Source organism: Tigriopus californicus, chromosome 10, assembly GCF_007210705.1.
Source record: "Tigriopus californicus strain San Diego chromosome 10, Tcal_SD_v2.1, whole genome shotgun sequence".
Classification (NCBI taxonomy): domain Eukaryota; kingdom Metazoa; phylum Arthropoda; class Copepoda; order Harpacticoida; family Harpacticidae; genus Tigriopus; species Tigriopus californicus.
The window spans coordinates 4,472,800-4,490,083 of NC_081449.1; the positions used below are offsets into that span (position 1 = coordinate 4,472,800).

Here is a 17,284-nt window from a genome sequence, read left to right on the forward strand (position 1 = left end):
ATGTATTTTGATTGTTGACCTCTCTTTCTCCTCAAAGTTGCATTGTGACAATTAGGTCTATGACCTAAAGAATAGAATGTTTGAGAGGGTAGTTGAGATGAGTACTCTGCTACAAAGCCCGTCCAATCTTTGTTCAGAAATTCGTGGACCGCGGCAGACTTCTGACTGGAAATCGATTTTAGAGCTGCAGACTCAAACATGACGAGGCTCATTCAGAAGAGTGGAGAGAGAAAGAGATCTATCCAATTTCACACAAACTTATCCGCACACTTGAAATGAGCTACTCTGGGTCACTTAAGAAATCACGAGGTCCAATCGCAAGCAAACTTGGGAACACCGTGTTCCATCTTGGGATCCAAAAGTTTGTAAATGGTGGTTCTCTCCCATTCTCTCCAGCAATGGACTAATACGGAACGATCTCCAAGGGCAAATTTTCTTGGCTGGTTGGAATCTCAACTAAATAATCAAAAAAAATGTCGAGGGACCATTCCATTGGTGATCAAAATTAGTAGTTTTATCTTGTCCGACCTTGCAATTCGTCAGATGAAAGTTATGTTAGTGCAGAAATATTGCTTCGTGAAAAACCATTCCTTTTTTCGAAAACACGGGCAAAGATATTTTTGAACTTCAGTCGAAAAGGCAAATAAAGTGTTTGCCTATTTTTATGCTATGAACATTCAACGATGTTCCATAGCAGTCCAAGTAATTCAGATGGGATCAAACAATAGGAGTCAAAACTGGAATGAAGAAGGTGGTTCAAATTGGGCAAGACTAAGACTATTTTTATTGAGTTCAATAAAAAGCAAATATAACTTTTTTCAAGTTGGATTTTACAAATATGCCTGAATTGGTTACGTGTCCATTTTATATGGTTGTTTTTGTCTCCTTTTTGGAACATTAACACAAAAAAGTACATTGAATAACGTGAATTGAATATCTTGACTTCAAATATGAATAAAACAACAAATAAATTGCGCCATCTTCTGTTTTGAATTGTACTTCTTTCAGAAAATATGGAAAAAAATGTCACTGAACTGCCTGAAATATTTCAACATGATCGAGACACCCTGATATTTATTGAATTTGCATTATTTTGAAAATAATTGGAAAAAAGAATAAAAATTCTTGTATCTCGTGGCTCTTGCTACGAATCAACAACCAACCAACAGTCGTATTGGACCCATCTACAGAGATGAAAGGATGAGAGGAACCCTAACCAACGTCATTCATTCGTATTTTAGTCCGCACCATCGAAGCTTTGAGCTCCCATACAACAGTACCTAAGTGTGAGTTGCATTAGATGTATGGAGAATAGATAGGAGTACATGTGTTTGGGGTCTACTTCATCAATTTGGTTTTCCGGAGAGCTCAGCCGTCCGTTCCTAGTTAGCCTTTTTATGGGAACACCATCAAATCAAGCCTCATTTGATCCAGACGTGGATCCTGGAACAACATGGAGCTGAGGACGGGGACGATAAGAGACTTTTTGCCCTCCTTTGTACCCCTGATTGACCTTGAAAGAACTTCTACCTCAAATGAGACTGTTTTCCCCCACACAAAAGCATGTTTTGGAACAGAGACTCTTTATCGAGGAGAGTGATTGTAAATAACCTCAATCATGTGTTTGCGTAGAAAGGTATGATGAACAGCGTACTAAAAAAATCTTGCCTGCCGAATAAAAATGGATATCCTTATCGAGTTATTAACAAACAACTGGATGTATGACCTTTGGCCGGTTTTCACGCCACAATTTGCCTATAGTAGGGTTAGCCACAAATTAGGAATAGTTTATTTGCCAGCATGGTTTAATCGTATTATGTGGCATTGATGGATAGAGAAGGTTCAGGAAATGCGATTTTTGCTTCCGTCTCAAGTCCATATCTCAACCTGATTAAAGTCATAGATTTCATCTAACAAGATAATGTCAAGTAGATTTTCGCCTTTCAGGTGTTAATTTACTTGTTTTATATTGTTTGGATTATCTTTTAGAAATATGGAGCATTGTAATGGGTCATTTTGTTCGTACTAGTACACTTTTCTCCCTTTTTATTTGCACTTTTCTGACAACTCTGGTTCAAACTCCTCAATGTCTGGATATCCAGATTTTAGGGAACATGACATTAAAGACCGCTCTGTTGGCAAGATAATAAAATGGATGGTCTCCTGGAAGTTGATCACACGCCTTTTTTGTATTGCTTAGCCAACCAATCGGTCAGTCTTTCTATAACCCCTTTTTACATATCCACGCTCAAGAGGACTTTTCCAGATTTGAAAGTACAGAAAATCCCAATGGAAAGTTCTTCCAAGGTTGCGAAGGGATTGGCTGCATTTTAGAGTACTCGCTTGATTTGAGGACCTTACAAAGTTGTGGATTGAACCATGGAAGGAAATAGGGCTCTTTTCTCCTTCATGGCTTCCTTCTTTCAAGACAAGAAGGTTATGATGAGGAACATGCATGGTTACGCCCAACATCAAGGGCCTTCCAAACGCCAATTTGGTGTTTTGTCTCTGCACTCTTCGAAATTGATTTGAGTCTCGTTGAGAAAAGAAAAGAGAAAAGAGTGGCCTGCTTTGAATATATACATCATTTGGTATTGCTTGAAGTTAAATTGTCCAACCAACTTTCCAATATTTTAAAATGGACATTTTTTAAATTGTTAGAAGCTTAGAGAGAGAGAGAGAAGACAGGGGACATCTCTCAATGGAGTGATGGAAATTTAGCAAACCATCCCAAGTGATTTTGAGCACTCACATCTGGGATATTTGCACGTTTTCATTTCTGGTCCTAAACCGTCAATTCTCCAAATTCCCTTCATGCTTTTGCTTGATCCATAAATCAAGAGTTACCTACATACCTTGCGTAATCATGTGGCTTTCCGAGTCCAAAGACATCAAAGATTGCCAATGAAAATAATTTTCCAGTAGTTTGGGGGCTTTGTGGGAATTTTTGGGCTTGGAACTGACCGTACTCTTAAACAAAAAAAGTATAAGTCAATGCAAATGTATTGCTGTTCGTACTTTTCTTCAATTCGGTCCACTTTCATCCACTCACAAGGAAAAAAGTACGTAGGAACGCATTGTAATGAAAACAAAAGTTTGGCTTTTTTATATCATCGAAATGAAGTGGAGAAAGTGCGGGACATTCAAAAATGGTTAGCACCATCAAATTACTTCATGAATTATGCCTTTGTTCATAAATATGAATATTTAAGTCACAGAAAACTAACCAAAGTGAAGGGTTTTTTACTTTTGGTACCACTTGTCCTCGAATTTACCGAAATAGATTTCGCTCTAAACCGAGCAGCGAATAGATTTGCAGGAAGTTTTTGTCCCTTTTTTTGCATGATCTTATGAGCAATTGATTAATGCCAGGTTCCAATTTGTTCAGAAGTGAGATTTCAAGCCAAACACAATTGGAAAGGCCCTCGTCTAGTTTCGAAACATATCAAGACAGCCTTTGGTCGAGTATCACAAGGAGCACCGTCGACTAAGTTCCAAGTCATAATTTCCGTTTTCACGTGGTGCTCGTGATTCGTGTTGAAAACCCATCCATAACCTTAGACAGAAGCCACATGATCGAGGGTAAGCGGGGAAGAGACGCTAGAAAAAGTCATTTTCTTGGATCATAATGTTGTGTGAGTTCATTTAATATTTGTTGCGGCCAGGGAGGAACCATTCAAAGAGTGGGGCAGTGAAGACCAGGGATAATTGCTCTTGATGGAGAAACTGAATTGGCCAATTTGCGTGTGGTTGTGCAAGTTATTTTCAATGACAATTGTTATACGCCTCTCATCTCGCGTTCCTGTTCCATGCCAGACCTCTTTTGCCTCAGGAAGGCATTAGAGCTCTTTAACGAGCCATATTACCAGATGAGCGTTGGAGAACCTCCCTTGAAGAGGCGTTCACTCGTGTGGGCTTGATTTTCTCTCTCAGCGTCCTTGAAATGCCTAATCCGAGACTTGAACTTACTTACCCATGGATGTTGGTTATCGTTTGGACGAAGGACAACATAAAAAAAACGAAACATGGGAGTAGTATAATGAGTTCATGAATACAGGAGGCCGCCAACTTCATGAAAGTTGATCCCACTTCGTATCTTTCTCCACAAGTTTCTTCATTTCTCACGTTGCCTCCAGCTTTACTTATGTGAAGACATAAAAAGTTTGGTTCTTCATCGGAGCTCAACCGCAAGTAGTTCAGTTAGCACTCTGGGTGTTGGGGTGTATGGAGCAGAAGTACTAGTAGACCTGTACGTCGAGAAGCGATTTGGAACACTCGCACCGCACACTCGGCTCGTTTCACGTTTCCACGGAGAATGAAAACAACCCAATCTTGTTCCTGTTCAGCTGACTTGTTCCAAGTTCCACTGTGCTATCTTCACTGGCGTTATTTATTCGGGAAGGCATGGTCTCTCATAATAAAGGCCACCCCACGGATACGCTGAGTTTGTGAGAGACCGAGTAACGCACTCACACGCTCTAAGACGTGCAGTCAAAGGCTCAAAGCCAGCTTGGACTTGAAAGAAGAGAGCGGCTGCCAAGACGAAAAGGCCGCGCTTCCTCCGACAACGATTTTGCCGTGAAGGCTGAGGGCGCCAGGATTCTCGAGCTTCAGGGCGTGTGAGCTACTTAAGGTTCCCGCCTTGGGTGAGATGAAAGCGCTCAAGTCTTAGTAGAGGTATCACATCACCACATACAGGCTCAAAACAATCTCGACAAACTAGGATTGAGTACGTTGATGACGTTTACCAAATCAAGACGTCCCGCGCACACATATTGTTTTATGGTGGCTTTCAAAAGGTTGCCTCAACAGAACTTGCTTTTTCCTTTTGAATCTTGAATAGACTACCCGAGGTGTGATGCTTCTTTCTCTTTATAAAGTGCTTTCTTTGGAAACAAAGCCGAGGAAAACGAAGGCCGTGAATCCAACAGCCAAGCCGACAACTGAGTGGTCATAAAACGCGACTCTTTATTCGTTATTGTAATAGGAAGCCCTTGTCATTGCTAATTGAGTCTGTTCACCGTAGCTAGAGGATTGTGAAGAAGACGTGGAATGACCAATAATTGAGACAGAGAATGTCCCATTCGTGGATCTATCTAGCGCCATTCATGGACCTCAACTTTTTTCCTTGCGTGTCGTTCAGGTATGCAGACGGAAATCGGGATGACAAATGGATCCAGGAGGAAGAAAAAAGAAATGGTCCTTTTGTAGGCAAGACCTTTACTTCAGATCAGTAGCAAGGCGAAGGACACTTCGATTAAGTTCGAAATCAGGTACTTTTATCTGGCACCCTTGGTGACAAGGTCACTGCCAACGAGCCAAAGGTGTTTATCAATTGCATTAATCCCAAGTCTCGTTTGTACCCCGAAGGATGGTCCTGAAGAGAATTGGGACCGAAATGTATGCTCAAAGCCCGCCGAGAAGACCATCTTTACGTGTGTTGTAGTTCCAATGAGCCTTATGCCTCTGCTTCTCCTCTGCCTTTTCTGCTTCTGAAAGGCCAAAGAGTCCTTTTGATATGCTCCTCAGAAAGGAGGCTTTAAGGCCTTTTCCTCTTTACCGCTCTCTTCAATCCAACTCCAAGCTAGCTGGAAAGTGGCCAAAGCTGCTTGGGCTTGGGATCCTGCAGACCCCTCCACAGGGTGTCCCATAACTCCCAATTCCATCAGTTGTTCCATATCAACTATTCAGCGCTATTACCACTCACACGAGCTCACTTTCACCACCGCTAATACTACCGCCCAATATCTAATTATTGGTACAAATATCAGTGGATGAGTGGCCCCAAGGTCGGAAGACTAGAGCTCAGTGCTTTAATCACTTCTCAAGGTGAAGCTGAGATGGACCTGAGGAACTAACCCAATGATGGAAGCGTGAAACGTCCGGCCATCTGTACGAATGGGAATCCCCACTGAGTACAAGACCAATTTGAGTAATGCAACGGAGGAATGTGTTGTCCTCTGTCCTCACATTAAGGAGAGATGTGTTCCCCCGCATCAACACTCATGGCAGATGTTCCCACGACATTTCTCGAAAGATGACACAGCCTCATATAGACGACTCTCTTGTCCCACTTCCTTCCGTTCTTCAGGAGCGACTTTCTCAATGGCGTTTCGGATTGGGGACTCAAAATTGAGTTTCGATTACGCACAACAAAACACTTGCAAAGGCATGCATGCATGCATGCATACGGTGTAGATTGACTCGTAGAGTGTAGTGTACATACTCAAAGAGACACAATGTGACGCGACATTCATCTTCATTAGTCATCGTCGGTCCTTGAGCCTTGGGACAACTTTCAGCAAGCCTTTCATTTTTCAACGAAATCCAAGCTGAATTGGAGGACAGCAATATTTTGTGGCTTCTCAAAATTCGATTGATTCAAGTCCAATAGATTTGTTTCCAAGATGTTGCCGAATCAATCCGCCAGGGATAAAAAATAAAAGACATTAAAACTTGGAGCTAACTGATCTAAAAGTAGTAGCAACGACGTGGATGATAATACTGAGGTTTTTCAGAAGAATATAAGCGTATGTAATGCCACCAAATATGATCCAGCTATCTTTAATCAGGACTGAGTTGATGGAAACGTGATTGGCTCCCTCTCGTGAGCTGGAAGTTAACTAATGTTGCTGCAAAACGACATTAACAATGATGACGGCAATCGGGGAATCAAAAGTTTAATTCTTGAAGCATATCAAGACTTTCTCTCCGCTTCACTGAACAAAGCAGAAGTCAAAATGAACAAAAACAAAACAAACTAAATGACAATGAAAACAATTGAAACATAATTATTCCACTAAGAAATGCATAAAATGAGGCAGAAATAGACGTACGGCTTCTTGGAAAGTGAAGCAAGTGGTACAAAACCAACGAGGCCCAGACTCGCGGGAGAACAAAACATGGTCTCTTTTTGTTCTTGTCATTAGAAAAATGCGAAAATTCTCGACGAGACGGCAACCAGTCTCACTTTTTCTCGTACGAATCGAGTTCAAGTGGACTCACAATTCGTCTTTGGATGATGTTGGGGTCGAGTCTGCCAAGTCATGAATCTCTTGCAGGAACTGTTCACAGAAGTGTAATATCACAGGGTTGACCACGAAGAACTCGGACATGGCTGAGCGATCCTGATTGGGCGTGGGAATGGCCATGAGAAAATCTTGGACCGTCCGATCGTTCTTCAGCACCACGTTCTCAAAGCTCCGCCAGATTTGCCCATACGATTGGGTCTTATCGATGGCTGTCTGGATGAATTCTCGAACACTTTCACTCACATGTTCGTCCACGACCTTGGGACCGAAAATCGAGACCAGTTCCAAGGTTGGAGTCAAAGCTTGCTCCACTGAGGTCATTTTGGGATCTTCCCACAAGATTTGAATTAGCAGCTGAGCAAGCTCTTGTGGATCGATGTCTAAAAGCCCCTCGGGATAGGGTTCAGACTGCCTCGTCTGCTCAAATGCTGCCCGAGTTAAAACAGACATGTCTTTGAACATGATCTTGATCCCCTCAAAAGCGGCCACATCAATGATGGGCTGATCTGTCGGGGAATCTGAAAGCACTCGCGGAATCACCAATCCCGGCTCGTCCTTTTGTTCTTGCTCTTCTTCAGTCTTTTGCTGGGCTAGTAAAGCCTCAACTTCTTCATCGGTCAGCGTCTTCACAGATATGGAACCTAATGAATGAAAAAAAGTAAATACGACCCCCTTTTTGGGTCAACTGAGCTCCTCTTACCCTGAGCATCTGTGAGGAGTTGCTCGACGGTGATCTGTTTTTGCAACTGTCCATCTGGTCCCTTAACCGTTCGAATGTGATGGGCGATCGTTGTTCCGTCATCGCGAGTCGTGATCTGAATTGTGTCAGAAGGCTCGTTGGGATCTTCGGACGAGCCTGTGATTAGAATAGATGATAATCTACTTTTAATGCCGTCGTGTTGGAAATGAGGGCCATGGAAATCGATTTCGGTTGGAACTTGGTCCCAAGCACAAAAAAAGTGGGTGTTGGAATTTGAGAACTTTGAAAGTCCCAATCCTGGACAAACGTTTTTCCATCCTAACTTTCGCTGCCATTATAACGGGGAGAGTACGAATTATGTTCGGTCCCTCAGGTCCCATAACGCCAGAGAAAGAAGTAAAACATGACAATAGATACCTCTTGACCGAAAGTACTCTCAAGTCCAAAAGTTTCGTTCTTGGCCTTGTTGAGTTTTCTGGCAACTAACTTGTAAGGGCGAAAAGATCGTTTCAGAAAGAGAAGCAAAACAAAAAGGAAGGTTACAAGTTTGAATGAACCAGCGATCTAAAATAATCATTGATCTTGGTCAAAAGAGGAGGAAATCGTCTTTTATCGTAGAACTAATCGGAAGTAAATGCCTGCTTGTATTAATTACGAGATGGGAATTGGCAAACATGATGTTGTGAAAACAACTGTTAGAAATGAACAAGTGGGTATCAGACATTTTATTAACAAAAGTTAAAGCTATTAGCAAACCTCTTTTAAAACAATATACCCCATGAATCCCTTTTGAACGGAGAAAATGTTCCTGAATGCTGTTTGATGTACAGAGGAAACATGGATCATATCTCTCCATAACAGTATACGGTTTGTTCTTAAATCTCCTCAAAAGAATAGAGACAAGAGCAATCATGGTCACAACCGTAGAAAGTTTGACAAAAGATCACAAGAATCCCTTGAATCTAGGTCAGCAAAACTTGTCGAATTTGTCCCAAGAAGCAAGATAAAGTGTCATGACATCAAGATCGTCTGTCCTAAACAACAGCTTGATAACACCTATTGAATTCATGACTGAGACCAATAATGAGTGGCGCCGATACCAAACTTGTTCATTTGGTAAACAGCTTTTTTTTCGCCTTACCAGATTGTCCCAACTCCACGGAGTCTTGGATCCCTGAGAAATAATGGCGTGATTTCTCCACCAGACGCTTCACAGGAGAGGTGAAATCAAAAGCCTCTCCTTCGTCCACGACATTAGAATCCTCCGCAGCTAAAAATGGTAAAGAAATTGACAGATATTGTTTCTCATGAAAACGATTGGATGGTATAAAAGCTCATACGGTGTTCATCAATCACTCTAAATGTGCCACATGTCACTAAAAAAAAACAATCTGCCTGGCGGAAAAAGTCTGCCTTACGCCTAATGAAATATTGAACAGGAGACTTTGAGACACGGGTGATAATTCGGTGAAATCGGGCAAGAGAGTCTGCTGGAAACAAAAAGATTGACATGGTCTGGAATCGAATGATCACGGGTGTCATTTACCTGATCCATCCGTGAGGGTCACCTCCATCTCTGGATGTTTTTCTAAGGCCTCGAGGAACTTGAGTCCATCCAAATTGAACAGGAAGAGCATTGGAATGGATATGTCGTCCGTGCCATCACCAGACATTGCAAACATGGGGCTTTCCGAAGCAGACGTGCCTTCAATGTTGTCAATGACCAAACCTCCTTTCGCTCCCAGACTCTCCAAGTTCCGTGCCTTTTCTGTTGGGTATCCAATTATATAGGTACAAATTAGTTGGTGCTCAAATATCAGTTGAGACATTTCAACCTACCCACGAACATGCACTCTCCTCGGTGGACAACCACGATCTTGCCCCAGAAGTTTTTGCCATTTTCAACGTGACCGCAGGCTTCCTTGGGCTCGGCTTGTATTACGTCACCGGACAACTAAAAACCCAGACATGACACGAGTTCAATCAAACCCAAAAAAAAAAAACAAAAAAAACTCGTACTAACAAACCTTGAACCCATTTTCCAGCAATTTTCCAAATTGGGCAGGTCCAGCAAAGACAACCTCTTTTTTGCCATTTAGAGATGTGTACGTGACAGCTTTGGGTGGAGTTTCGGGAATTACACTTGGCTGCTTGGACAGTTCAATCATCTCCTGCATAAACAGAATCCCTTCCTCGCCATCTTCTAAGCTGGCAGACTAGAAAACAAAATCACCCATTGTCATGAGATGAGGCATAAATAAGGAAAATAAGTCGCGAGTCTTACATTGGCCATGGATTGGAGTAATTGTACTCGTCCATCTGGCAATGAGACGATAGTGATGCCCATCTTCTTGATGAGTTCCATATGCTCCTCATTGCCCGATTGGAAATCAGCCGCCAATAACTTCCGCTTGCCCACGCGTCTCATGGGACATTTGTTAGTGACTGTGTTGGCTAGTGGAAGGCGAAGGTCGTTGACAAACGATTCCGGATTATTCGGAAACAAGTAGTCCGAACTCGGGCAAGATCGAGCGAATTCTACGTCCTCATCTAGATCCTCCTCAAGGCTTTTGTTCTTGGGCAGCTGCGAAGAAGGTGTTGGGATATTTAAGATCGGTTGAGGACATAAAGCTCAAGGATCACTTACTGGAACGGCTGTTCGATTGGAGAGTCGAGCCAGAGATAAAGGCAAGAGATGGGCTTCAGTGGTAAACACGAAAGTGTTAATATCCAGGATGAGATCCTGCTCCTCTGCAAATAACAGATACAGGTACTTGAAGGTCTCGGCTAGGACGAAACTGTCCATTCGATCCTCCTTTTGTAAAGTGCGGACATCCTGGAAACAGATCGATTTCAATGAGAGAGTTTCAAGACGAGAAAAGATTGTGTTTGGAACCTTGAGAGTGGCATATCCGCAGGACGTCTTGGCATACTTTTGCAGACTCTCCAGGACTTTCTTGCCCACCTCCAGGTAATGCGGGTCTTCGGTGGCACGATATAGGAAATATGTGGACTCGACGAATTCGGGTCTCAGTAAATGTTGCGCCCAATGAACCTGTGCGATTATGCAGAAGTTTAGGTCGATTGTTTCGAGGTGAATGTTAGCCAATGGTTTTTGGGAGGTCTCACGTGATAATCAGTTGTAAAGGCCTCGGGAATGAAGTTATGCCTTTGCATCACTTGATAGAGAATCTCGTGACTCTCAATAGCGGGCTTCACATCACCCATGAGGACTTGAAGGCCCGGCCAAAAGGCACCCAACGAGTCGATGAAATGCTTGGAGCTCGTTTGAGGGCGGTGCATGTGGACATCTTGTAACAATGGACGCTAAAACCGAAGTACTCAAATGCCAAAATTCCCTCTTTAAGCTGAAGACATCGTGAGCCTCTCACCTGTCCAAGATACTTCATGATAGCGGTGTAATGGGTTTGCCAGCGAGTCAAGTACTTGTCCTCGCCCAGAAGCACGTATGCTTTAGCCACATACTCGTAGTACGAATCAATACCCGCCCCGATCCCGGAGTCTCGACGCACCCAATCCCCCGTATTGATATTTAGCACATTGCCCACCAGATTGGACATGCGATTCCGAGCCGACCAAAGTACATCCATGGCTTTCGAGGCCTGAAACAGTCGAATGCAGGGAACATATCTAGTACTCGTACTTATTTTATTCATATTGAATGATCTTGAATTGGCATAATGGTTCGAAAACATAAAGAGACCAAAAAGGCGGAAAAAATTCCTTTATTGACTGATAGTTTTCAAAGCACAGGCCATATAACTGAGTTAAAAATTCTTAGATCTTACTTTTATGTTTCTGGTGTTTATTTTTCTCGGCTTTTTTGCTTCTCATTTAGCATTGGATAAATATTAAAAAAAAGCATGTCGGTAAACTCGTTCTCCGGGTATTTTACTACCGCCGAGCAAAAGTGAATCTTAAAAAAAATTGCCTAGGTGGAACTCTAAAAGATCTCTATTTAAACAGGTGTTCTACATCATCAGCATTTCCAGTGAGTCAAAAAAAATGAACTGAACTGCGCAATTGACAAAGTCAAGGCAAAGTAACTTAATGAGTCAACTACGGTTCTTTGGCTCAAAGCTGCGTCGCTTACCTTCTCTTCAAAAATGGGCTCGCCCGAGAGACGCGAAAGTGCGGCAAATTCCAAGATCATGGTGCCCGCACACGCCGTACACGTCTCACCCACGTGCTTGATCTTGCCGGATTTGATGCCATACCGAAGATTGACCCGTGGATGGGGCAGACCCGTAGACGAATTGAAAGCGGGCAATAACCGGTAGCCAATGTCCAAGGCCATATTGAGCAATTCACCCTTGTACCAAACCATCTCGCCGTAGCGATCCCGTACATATTCCGACAAGACATGGCCGGCCAAAAGACCCCTAGAATGAATATCAGACGATAAAGATATTATATGAATGTTACCCACGATCTAGGCAGCCCAGCTTAAAAGACGCTCACCCGACCATCCGGATGTTGGTTTCAAAGACCGAGACCACGATATCGTGATCGAATTCCACGTGCTCAATAACTAATTTGACGGCGTGTTCGAACTCGGGGAGATCCCCCATAATTAATATCGTGTCCAAACTGTCCACCAACGTCAAGGAAAAGCTAGAATTTACAAACACCATCATCATCAGGACCCCAAACATGGGACGCCACTAGACTAGGTCTTGATTATCCGTCTCCAATTTGCCAGATTGTCCAGATTTGAACACACCAGACTACGCTCGATATCAATTATAAATGGAGGCTGGGACGGCCTTTCAATGGCGTCTCCGACGCGGATTTTGGCACGAAACGAAAGGCCAGCCAGCCACCCGATTGAAAGGTTATTTCTCCTGTTCCGGGCCCTAAACTGTTATGGTAGCGATGGTGGCGAGTGCGAGAGGCTCCTCGTTTACGTTTACGTTTATTTAGGCCTCATGAGCGAGCAAGGAGGCCTGCTGCTGTCATTGGACGTTTGGGATGACGAGGATAGCAGGGTGGCCGTCAGACGCGTCAGACGGGAGATTACTCAGCAGATCTAGGCGGGACCGGGATGGCCGGGGTTAGCCGGGGTAGAGCGGCAGATTGAACGGAACAGATTGGGGGTGTCCAAGAATGGGGCTGATGTTTTATCGCAGTAGTTGAATTTTATGGGGAAACTGAATTGTTTCCTGGTTTGTACTGTGGATTAGATGGGCTTTGTTTTTTATAGGATTTTTTAGTCTTTTCCATCCAATGGAATTCTAGCAGAGGGAGCGATATGCCTTTTTCTTCGCCGGCCGAGTTAGACCATTAAGTTGTACTTAGACAACATTAGAAGTTTGGTCACGAGAACGGAGCCTAGCATCCGGACAACCCGTTGGCCCCAGGCGTGTTAGATAGTACAGGTGCAGCGTTCAATATATTACGATCTTTTTTCTTTTTTAAATATATATACTTAGACTAAATGAGACAATGAGGAACATCAAGATATTCAACAAAAAAATCCAGTAGTCTTGAACTGTAAAAAGCAATATGACAATTTTTTCATTGACCATGGCCACGTGAACAAAAATTGCCAATAAAGCCTGTAAACAACCCTACATTCAAGGGTTAGCCACATCCGCCAACTCTTATTCGTTGGTTGATCAAATATTTTTGTTTTTTCATTATTTTTTTATTCATTTATTTTTGCGGACTTCCCTACCGCTGCTGAGTCTCTCCCAATAGGAGAGCTCGCTCATTTCTGTGATGTTCCAAGTGAAACATCTTTGGACTTGTTCGACCTTTTGTATACCTGGTGAACTCATTGGAGCCCAAAAGGGTGAAGCATATTCAAGATGTGGTTGAACAATCGGCTTGTTCAGAGTTAGCTATCTCTGGACTTAAACGTGCGATAAATCCAACCACATGTTTGAAAAGCTTTACCAACTTTCAACTGGATATGGTCAGTGAACTTTCCATTATCTTGGAGGACTACACCTAAATCTATCGTGGATGAGACCTGCTCAATATCTTTACCTCCATTATCTACGAGTGGAGTATTCTTCCGACCCCTAATAATAAACATAATAAAAGTTTTGTAGGAAGCTCCTGAAAGACTTTCCGTAAATCAAGTGTTGTGCGAAAAAAATCATCACCAGTGTTCAGAGCAATATCTAAATATTAAAGCAATCAATTAAATGTCGTTTATTAAAAGATATTGAATTGATATTACGTAGTAATTTTACATTTTGGGATGTTAGGTGTCATTTAAAGTATGACCATATGCTTAGTACTTTGTTACAATTTTTTTGTAGTTTTACTATAATATTTTTTATTAGCTGATGTTTAAAATTCCCAGCATGGACAGTCTTGGCCTCATTTAGCAGAAAAGGTTTTTTCTCCTTAACAAGTCCAACCGCTTGAATACATTATGTTACCAACCAGAAAACGAAAGCATCCAGCCCTGTCTCCATGATTTTTTCCTTCCAAATGAAACAAGCCACACAAAACCAAACTGGTGTTAACATTTTTTTTGTTTTACTTTTTTCACTTTGGTCAAGAGTTTCCCTTGTAATTCTTCTATTTTCCTTAAGGTTGCTTTTTTGATATGCTAAATTCGAATCAAAACATTCAAATACATATTTAATTCTTATTTATAAGGGATTAGAAAAACTTATCTCAACATTCAATGCCAATTAGAAACAATCAGAAATAATGAGAATTGGTTTTGTGGATTCAAACTTGACCAGCGTTAGTCTCAATGTCAGAATAACTTGGCAAAAAATGTTGGTTTTGTGTTGAAAACAGTTGTTCTATTGGAACTGGAACTGGAATGACACATCTGGCTCGGATGCAACCTTGCTTAAATTTTCTTCATAACTGATTGTTAACTGAATTTGAGGGCTTTTTGGGGGTTAACAAGTCCAGCTTGTATCCGGATTGAGTCCGGGATCCGATTAGGGCTTGGGTCCGGGACTCGTTCGAAGGGAATGAGCCTCTGATTCGATTAGACGTTTCAAAAGAGAAAACTCGATTTTAACATGTAGCCAATTTATGATAATTGAACCAATAAACTAGATAGATTGGCAGATTTATTTCAGGAACACTTTGATCATGGTTAGATTATGTCGGTATCTAATTTTTGAGTTAGCATCTTATGTCAACAATTTCATGAGCACGTAATTCCTCAGGTTCTGGGTAAGCAAAAACTTGTTTTCACCGAAGACATAGATAGTCAATAATGTTACAGAGGCCAAGCTGCAACACAACGTGACTTGGAAGATATACAAAATGACATTAAAAACCTTGAAGGAAATCATATCGGTTCGAATTTATAAGAAAAGAAGGGACTGTGGACCACGTTGGTCCGCCGACATGGCGAGTCGGAGGATGGTAGTTGACTAGTATATAGAGCAGGGAAACGACTGTATTTATAGGAAACGGAAATGAGTAGGGAAGAAGAGTAGGAAGAAGCGGGAAAGAGGCGAGCAAGGTGCAGGGTCGCCACAGGACCAAGAAAAATTAACACTTAAAATATATGCTTTGTTCTGTTTGTCTTTCTTTGTCTTTCTATGTGTTAATTTGTTCTGTTTACTAGAAAATGCGAAACGACTTCAGGAATGGAAGGAAAATAATAAGTTTAGAGTATTTTACTTGACTTTTATTTATATATATTATTTGATCGACCAAGGAATTAGAATTGGCTGATCTGGCTAATCCTTGAATATAAGGTTGATCCGGAATTTTAGTCAAAAACTTGTCCAAGTCTGACTTAAATCCTGCTATTGGATCAGCGCCTACATGAATCCTACGAATATTTGAGGGCAGCAAATTGAACAATGAAGGAACCCGAGAAAGAAGAGAGTTGGACTTCATTGTTTTAACTAGCCTGGATTCTCGATTTTGACAGGAAACCTGCAACTTTTAGTTATTTTGAAATAAAGAGACCTATTGATTGAGCCAAGTAGGACGTATTACCTTGCAATAGCTGAAATATTGGTCGTATAAACTTTGGGAAAAATAACTGTAACGAGTAACGCCGTTGCATTTTTTTTTTTGAGGAATGGTCATGCAATTTTAGCCAAAGTAATTGTGACTTAAATCCGTTTCTTTTATTGAGGAAAGGCTAATGCACTGCTCATTTGGGAAGCTATCTGTTCTATGGAGGGTCTCCTCCACTTGGAAAGCGATCAAAAAACCTGGATCTGAAAAGTTTATTTTTTGCAAATAGGAAACTTTATAGAATTGTAAGGAAGACAACAACGTAAATTTTGCTCTTGAGTACAAAAATAGCAACTTGAGGAGTAGTTTTGAAATAGTTCAATTTCTCGCCCTATGATTTAGATCAAGGTGGATATAGTACTTACAAAACTCTCTCCATCTGGGTTCTGTTATAAAGATAATACTCCCCCCCCTCATTTTTAGACAGTTTGATTATAATGATGGTATAAGTAAATGCCTCCATAAACAAAAATCCCCAAAACTAATGGTGCGCCAAGAACCATGCTCCAGCCGATGAACCTTAACTTATTGATGGTCTTGGCCATGGTTTGGCGGTCATTCGCTCTTGGAAATGGCTGGTCTGGCACAGGCAGCCCCAAGAATTGACACAAAGGCTCCCAACCTTGCTTCACTTCAAATTCCAATAATTGACCTTTGGGCACCACTTGCTTCACCTCCGAGATCCAATCGTCATAGAACCGCTTGGACTCGGATTTTCCAGCCTCGATTGAACTGAACAAGCTGTGAGCGAAACCTTGGGGCGGGGTGGTTGAGAGTGCATAGGCCGTCTGGAAAGGGCAATATGATTTAGAGTTAATAATCTAAATCACAGGCTTTTAGAAATACATAACTTTTATAACTGTTACATGCAGTCATAATAACCTAATTTGACCCTTTTTCCTGAGTTCATGAATCTGGCCCAATCTTTTGAACGTATCAAGCTCTAATTTTGGAAAAAAATGAATGCTTAAAGAAATAAGAAAGCCCCTTTTCTGCTGCAACTATATGCATATCTCCTGAATTCCGAGAAAAATTTTTAAAACATAATTTTCAATTCTCACATTCAGACTCTCCGTCATGCCTGGTTTTTGGGCCACCACTAAAGAAGCGGGGAAGCTTCGGAGAATCCTTTGGGTGCGCATTACGGACTCCTCGACTGATTCGTGCCAAGTGTCCGGATTCCGGGTGGACAAGACCACTTTGGCGTCGGGAAAAGCTCGAACGATCTCCTTGAAGAAATATGCCGGAGGGAAATCCACGCAACTGATGCAATCTCGTTTCTAAAACATAGACTCTGTCTGGTGAGAAGGTTGGCATTCAATTGCGAAAGGTTGGAATTACTTGGAAAAATTGGATCCAATCCTGGGAATTAGTTTGACCACGGAGGGCCTTGGTCCAGTGTTTTTGATCAAAATCCGTTCCCTCCATGATGAACGATGTCATGTGGTAGCATTGTCCTCCCAATAATTTCTCAAATGCGATCTTCAAACTCGAAGTTCCAGTGCGGGGTAAACCAGCCCCAATTAACAAAATTTGACCGGGTTCCTTTTGAGCCATGGTTTCAAATGCTTCTTGA

General features: G+C 41.9%; 3 protein-coding genes and 1 long non-coding RNA gene across 4 annotated transcripts in view; 1 reads left to right on the plus strand and 3 right to left on the minus strand.

Moving 5' to 3' along the window:
- Positions 1-4,434, minus strand: part of LOC131888525 (uncharacterized) — a 16,901-nt gene extending 12,467 nt beyond the window's left edge. The window contains exon 1 of the mRNA XM_059237404.1: positions 3,974-4,434. The gene's annotated coding sequence lies outside the window, so the exon portion shown is untranslated. The remainder of the gene's footprint in view (positions 1-3,973) is intronic.
- Positions 4,435-4,863: 429 nt separating this feature from the next.
- Positions 4,864-6,455, plus strand: LOC131888537 (uncharacterized). The gene is made up of 2 exons (XR_009374120.1): positions 4,864-5,273; positions 5,371-6,455. It is a non-coding gene; the product is annotated as an uncharacterized LOC131888537 (long non-coding RNA).
- A 209-nt stretch (positions 6,456-6,664) lies between these two features.
- On the minus strand, positions 6,665-12,401 carry LOC131888521 (ER degradation-enhancing alpha-mannosidase-like protein 3). Its single transcript, XM_059237400.1, has 14 exons — positions 12,214-12,401; positions 11,846-12,134; positions 11,124-11,354; positions 10,861-11,058; positions 10,628-10,786; positions 10,379-10,567; positions 10,016-10,315; positions 9,759-9,947; positions 9,571-9,685; positions 9,278-9,499; positions 9,150-9,218; positions 8,873-9,001; positions 7,732-7,887; positions 6,665-7,672 (listed from the first exon to the last, which is right to left on the minus strand). The coding sequence occupies exons 1-14, from the start codon at positions 12,390-12,392 to the stop codon at positions 7,002-7,004; spliced, it is 3,096 nt and encodes a 1,031-aa protein (XP_059093383.1). The 5' UTR covers positions 12,393-12,401; the 3' UTR covers positions 6,665-7,001.
- A 3,505-nt stretch (positions 12,402-15,906) lies between these two features.
- On the minus strand, positions 15,907-17,265 carry LOC131888530 (uncharacterized). Its single transcript, XM_059237408.1, has 3 exons — positions 17,050-17,265; positions 16,770-16,988; positions 15,907-16,496 (listed from the first exon to the last, which is right to left on the minus strand). Exons 1-3 carry the CDS (start codon positions 17,263-17,265, stop codon positions 16,128-16,130), a joined length of 804 nt encoding a protein of 267 aa, XP_059093391.1. The 3' UTR covers positions 15,907-16,127.
- Between the last annotated feature and the right edge of the window lie 19 nt (positions 17,266-17,284).